Source organism: Centroberyx affinis, unplaced genomic scaffold (assembly GCF_046629955.1).
Source record: "Centroberyx affinis isolate AG114_WGS23_722 - 3 ecotype Tasmania unplaced genomic scaffold, CSIRO-AGI_Caff_v1 ptg000879l_1, whole genome shotgun sequence".
NCBI lineage: Eukaryota > Metazoa > Chordata > Actinopteri > Beryciformes > Berycidae > Centroberyx > Centroberyx affinis.
In genome coordinates, this window is record NW_027279470.1 from 335,096 (window position 1) to 341,095 (window position 6,000).

General features: G+C 44.4%; 1 protein-coding gene across 1 annotated transcript in view; it reads right to left on the reverse strand.

Moving 5' to 3' along the window:
• pdzrn4 (PDZ domain containing ring finger 4) overlaps window positions 1-2,840 on the reverse strand; it is a 37,214-nt gene extending 34,374 nt beyond the window's left edge. The window contains exon 1 of the mRNA XM_071521267.1: window positions 2,772-2,840. Coding sequence (XP_071377368.1) covers window positions 2,772-2,840 — 69 coding nt within the window. The remainder of the gene's footprint in view (window positions 1-2,771) is intronic.
• Between the last annotated feature and the right edge of the window lie 3,160 nt (window positions 2,841-6,000).

Consider the following 6,000-nt stretch of genomic DNA (forward strand, 5'->3'; position numbering starts at 1 on the left):
TGCCAGACAGCGATTAAATTGCCACAGTGGTCAACCATAAGCTCTGATTTGCTGACTGTCACACATACAGTACAGAGCTGTAAACAGTAAGTGGCTTTGCTGAGACACACACACACACACAAACACACACACAATATTCTTGGAAGCCTGCCACAGTGCCAGGACACCCACAGCGCGATGAGGAAATCGGAAGCAACCATAAGACTCATTTCTTTGTTGTCCCAGCCAATCTGCAACCAAATAGTGAGCAATCTAAAAATCACCATGTGTTTTGAGGATAATACAGTGTCTACTCTCACAACTTTTGTTGCATCAAATGATACTTTCATGATATATTTTCAACAATCACAAGGCAGATTTTTTTTCTTCACATGTTGTTGTAGGTTAGCATGCTCATTCCTTTGTTTTGTTTACTACTTCCATACAGCTAAACAGTACAGAAAGCGCCGCGGACCCCCTAGGGTTTCCATTGACACGGCTAATTTTCCTGCTCTCCACCCAGGCAGACAACACAGACATTCACCGTCTCATTAAAGCATGGGAGCGTTCAGGCTGAGAGCATAATGAGCCCGAGACCGCCGCGCTGTGAACAGTGTTCATAAAGGCAGCCTCTGGGAGTGAGCTAAGGTTAGAGTAGTGATGCTGTATTCCTTACATTTACATTTTAACCATTTAGCTGATGCTCTAATCTAATGAGGGAGAAGGTAGGGGTTCAGTGTCTTGCTCAAAGGCACTTTGGCAGCGCACATGTGACAGAGTGTGCTTAATAGAGTAACAGTGACTTTCCACAAGATAGTTATAATCGCTTCACTGTCGTCATCATAATCATCATCGTCAAAAACAACAGCAACAGCCTTGCAGTGAGCATCATAAAACTAATAAGAAGAATCGCAATCGTCAACGTCATCATTATCATCATCATCAACATTGTCATCGTCATCATCATCATCATCATCATCATCATCATCATCATCATCATCATCATTGTCATCATCATCATCATCAGACAGCAGCCTTAAGCTGCGGCCACACTGATCCGTCAGAAAATGGACAGAATTATTGAGGGATAGATTTCTGTCTGTTGGGCTGTTTTGGAACGTCAACATGTTTGCCGATTTAAAAAAAAAGGAACGTCTCGTATTTGCTAAAAGGACGGTGATGAATCCGTCCGTCCAGAAAAAGTTCAACTGAGTTAAACACACACAGCCAGGAATAAGGAATAATAAGTTTGTTTTTTCCCATAGTGCCACCCGTGCTAGAAATGTACACACTCATGTTACCGTTGGGTACTTTGGATGAAAGCATCCACCTAATAGTATAAGTTACATTACAAAACTAATGAGAAGTATTCAACTGAATGGCTCGTTCTCATTGTGCCGTATCCAGTTTCCCCGCTGTCTGAAACCGTGTAAGTTACTAAATGATGAATGAATCCCCGCTGCTGTCCTGGTATTTGCCCGTACTGTACTCGACAACGCAGAGAAACACCGAGCACGTGTTTCCGCCATTCATCTCCACACATAAACAACAAGTCACCAATTGCTACTGTAGCGTAAAAACCATGTAACGTAATGTCGTTTTCTTACTTGATTTGAAACTTACCATGGTCATTTATGTACTCAGTGAGTTTCACAACCCTTGCACCTTTGCAAAATTTCCAAAATATAAGGGAGTCAATGAGAACAAACATATTATTTTCTTCTATTCCTGAAAAAATGACTTTCTGGAGATATGTGTTTTTTGTCTGTCAACAGCAGTAGAGAACATTCACACTTGCTGACTCTTCCTATCTAATCAACACATTCCAGCCAAGCCCAGTACAATATCAGTTATACATTCACCACATTTTACTGCTCGTAATGATAATACAATCGTTTGTGGGGATAATATGACAGTCTATTGCTGTTATCAGTCAAAAGACATTTCAGGAATGAAGGAAAGAATGCTTGTCTTCTTATGTATTTTTGAAATTTTACCATTGAAAATTGTATGTCATTTAATTTTTCACAATTCACTCAACACATCAATGACCATATATTTTCAATTCAAAAGAAAAGCATCCAAATTGTTATTATTGTGATTTTTATGTGACATCAGCAGTATGAAAACCATATCAAGTCAGACGAATAAAGCGTCCAGTTCTGACAAACAACAGAGAGGGAAACAGCAGAAGATATTTGCTGGCTGTTCTTTTGAACTGTAGTCTCTCCCCATGTTTCCAGACAGTCACAGGCAGAAGAGATGTGATGAATTCCCCTGGAGCCAGCACAGGAAGAAGAGCTGAACTTGTCCTCACATCTTCTGCTACTGAGGAGAAATAACTAGCTCCACTCGCTTTGATGGAGAGAGAGAGAAAAAAAAAAACACACTGGCTCTCTGCCTGGCTGCTTGGAAGAAACTCATTTTCTTACATTTCTCTCATGTCCCTCTCCCATTTCCTCTTGCTTCCCCACTCAACCTCTCTGTCTGCTGTCTCTCTCTCTCTCTCTCTCTCTCTCTCAACTACTTTGCTCGGTTACTCTCATGTTCTCCTCCACCTTGTTTTTCTGTCTCACTTTTACCTTTCTCCCTCATCGGAAAACATTCCCATTCTCTCTGAACTCTCATTCTCTCTGAGCCTGCTTTCGTCGGAAACCAAATCTTTCCCGCCATCATCATCATCATCATCATCATGACCAACACCATCATCAGCTTGATAAAGGTCACTGTGATCACCATCGACCAAACTAAACTCGCTCTTCCCTCTCCTTCTCCCCTCCAGTCTCACTTACCTGTGCAATCTCATATAGCAGTTTGTAGTGTTCCTCCCGTTTCTGCAAGGTGCACAAATTGCAGCCCATTCTAGTTGTCAGGGAAACAGTGCTGAGCGCCCGCCGGAGTGTGTGTTGTGTGCAGCGCGCGGATGTGTGTGTGAGCTCCCCCAGGGCGAAACACACTCGGGCTCCTCTTCCTCCGCTCCCCCGCACCTTTTCTCATCCGTGTATCCTCAGTGAGCCCCGCTCTCTCGCTCCGAGCGCAGAACACACACACACACACACATACACACGTGTATCAATTCACTGCTTCAGTGTAGAGGTTGTGGCTGTAGTTCCCTCAGTGTGTGTGTGTGTGTGTGTGTGGACAGTATGGGTGTGTGTGTGTGTGTGTGTGTGTGTGTGTGTGTGTGGAGTGTATCAGCGGTAAGATGAGTAAAAGCACCTGGCTTCTCTTTCCCTCTCTTGCTGTCTGCCTGTCACTCCTTCCCCTGATTCTCACATGCATACCTACATACACTCTCTCTCTCTCTCCACCTCCCTCTCTCTCTGTGTCTCCTCTCTCACTGTGAGCACACACTGATACACACACACACACTTTGGGCTCGTGGAGACACACCTCCCTCTGTGGCAGGCTGCCTACACATGCCTGCTTCTACTCCGGCTCATGAATAGAGAGTCTCCTCATTGGCTGTTTAAGGAAAGGGGGCTGGGAAAAGGGAGGAGGGGACTGGCCTTATCTTGGGCAGATTGAATATCAGAGCGTCAGTGTGCCTGGGTTCAGTCTGTGTGATGGACATGCTGCGTGTGTGTGTGTGTGTGTGTGTGTGTGTGTGTTTGTATGCACGTATGTTCATCTGTGTCTTTTATATGTAGGTGCGTTGTCTGTGTCTGTGTGTATTCCTGCAACATATGCAATACCACATCTCTACATTTCAAAATATCCATAAAAACATCCACCACACATCATTTAAATTGCCTCCTCCACAGTTAATCAAGTTAGTGAAGGGCTATTTGTCAGTACACACGTTTGACAACTGGATTTGGCATGGAGATCAATCTCATTTGGATTCAATCAGATAGCCTTTTGCACCGAGGAAGAGGGTGGAGGAGCGGTGTTCAGTGGCTGCCGTAGGTTTACAGTCAGAGAGCGAGAGTCACTAAACAGATGCTGTGCTCGCTCTCTGCCGGCAGTTAGACAAGGGCACCGGACTGGGCTGACACACAGGAAGAGACACAGACTGCTATTGATTGGCTTCAAATTAGCTTCCAGCCCAACTGGCCTCTCACTGCAGGGGTGAGGGACAGAGGGGGAGTGAATGAAAGAGAGGGAGAGAGAGAGAAGGACTCAGAGATGCTGCTATGAGAACTGAAAGAGAAGTATGATGATGATGATGATGTATTTTAGTGTACATTAGTGTATAGTTTCCTTTGCTTTGTCAGCTGCAAATGCAATCTCGCTCTCTGTATGCTATTTCTCTAAATAAAGACTGCATGAGCGGTAGGTGGGAACAGTACAACACAATACAACACACTATATTGGCCTGAGGGAAATTCAATTTGCAAAGAAAATAGCCAGCATTCACCGCAATGGGCAGCATACAACACTAGTTAACAGCATGTTGTCTGCCCTGTAATGCCAACTCAGTAAATGAACTGCACAATTTACTCAGCAGTGGGCAGCAGATATATTCAGGATTTGAACACGTTGAACATTCCCAGTATTGTTATGCGGGTCAGTCACAGAAAGTGGGCAGAATAGTAACATTTGCAGGTTTACAGCTGTTTTGACACTAAAAAGCATACATTTGTGGATGATGCATGTCACGTCCAACAGCTAACAGAGTAAAACCCTGCGTGAAGTGAGACAGTAGAGGCAGGTTCACCCCCTCCACTCTCTGAGTCCGCATGACGAATAGCCGTCACCGCTAAGACTATGAGGAGAGAGCACAGATGCGTCATCCTCCTTATCACCAGTCATGCAGGTACAAGGACCATAGCGGTTCAGTCAAGGGCGTCGGAGCAGATCCAGATACAGCCCCCCAGATAACACTTAACCCTTTCTCTCCGGCCACTCTCTGTCCCTTTCTGATGAGGTCACCGCTGGCTCCGCTGACCTCTGAAGGTGACATCACCGCCTAACGAACTTTAGGGTCCTTCTCTCACGATCTTTCTTTCATTCTTTTGTTCTTTTATTGCTTGCTTTTTTAATTTATTTCGTCACTCTCTCTCTCTCTCTCTCTTTCTCTCTCTCTCTCAGTGCTGATGTCCACAGAACTGCATGTGCCTGAGTATGGGATTAGCAATATATAGGCATTGACAGACTCTGGCCGAACTACCGCTGTGATCATCCATAAGCTCTGATTTGCTGACTGACGCACATACAGAGCTGTAAACGTTTCCTGAGACCTCAGAACACACACACACCCACACACACACCCACACACACACACACACACACACACACACACACACACACAAACACACACGCACATACATGATTCTTGGAAACTCATTTATTCTGTCTTTTTTCCATCATATTCCTCCAATTTTCTGTGATCGGAACGTGAATCTCACATGGCTCCTACAGCAGATGACATCATCATTATTGACAACATTTATGGTCTATCTTCGTCCTTTTTATTGTTCCTATCACCCACTTTGCCCCCGTTCCGCCATTTCCCCTCCTCTATCTCATCATCCCTTTCCTTTTGTCCCCGTATACCGGACAGATGTCTGGCTCAGGAATGTTCTCATATAAAATTGAAGAGACTCATATAACTTTAAGAGAGATGGGGTTTGAGACATGCAGATCAGAAGTTATACGAGGAATGCTGTAGGTATGTACAAACAAAATGTGCTTCATGATCTTTGATGATGTCCCAGAACATGACATGGCAATATGGCAGCGGGGTGCGAGGTTACAAGTTCGATCCCTGCAACAGCCAGCAGCGTCTATCAATGACCATGTGAATGTGAATGAATCCTTACTGGGATGAGTGTTTAAATGCCCCAAATGTAAATGCTTCAGTACAGAAGGAAGGCAGAGGTGGGTTCAAACAGGCCAAACTAGTCATTTCATATTTTGTGGTAAAGCCTGTCAGTCTGATCTCCCAGTCAGTCAAAGGTTAACCCAAAATAGTCTTGCTGCAGGGAGAAAGCATGGCACTTCAAAGAAAGTCTGAAACAGTACATTAGCATAATGTCCTATATGGCTCAGAATGAAAGGAAATGGGCCACTTCGCAC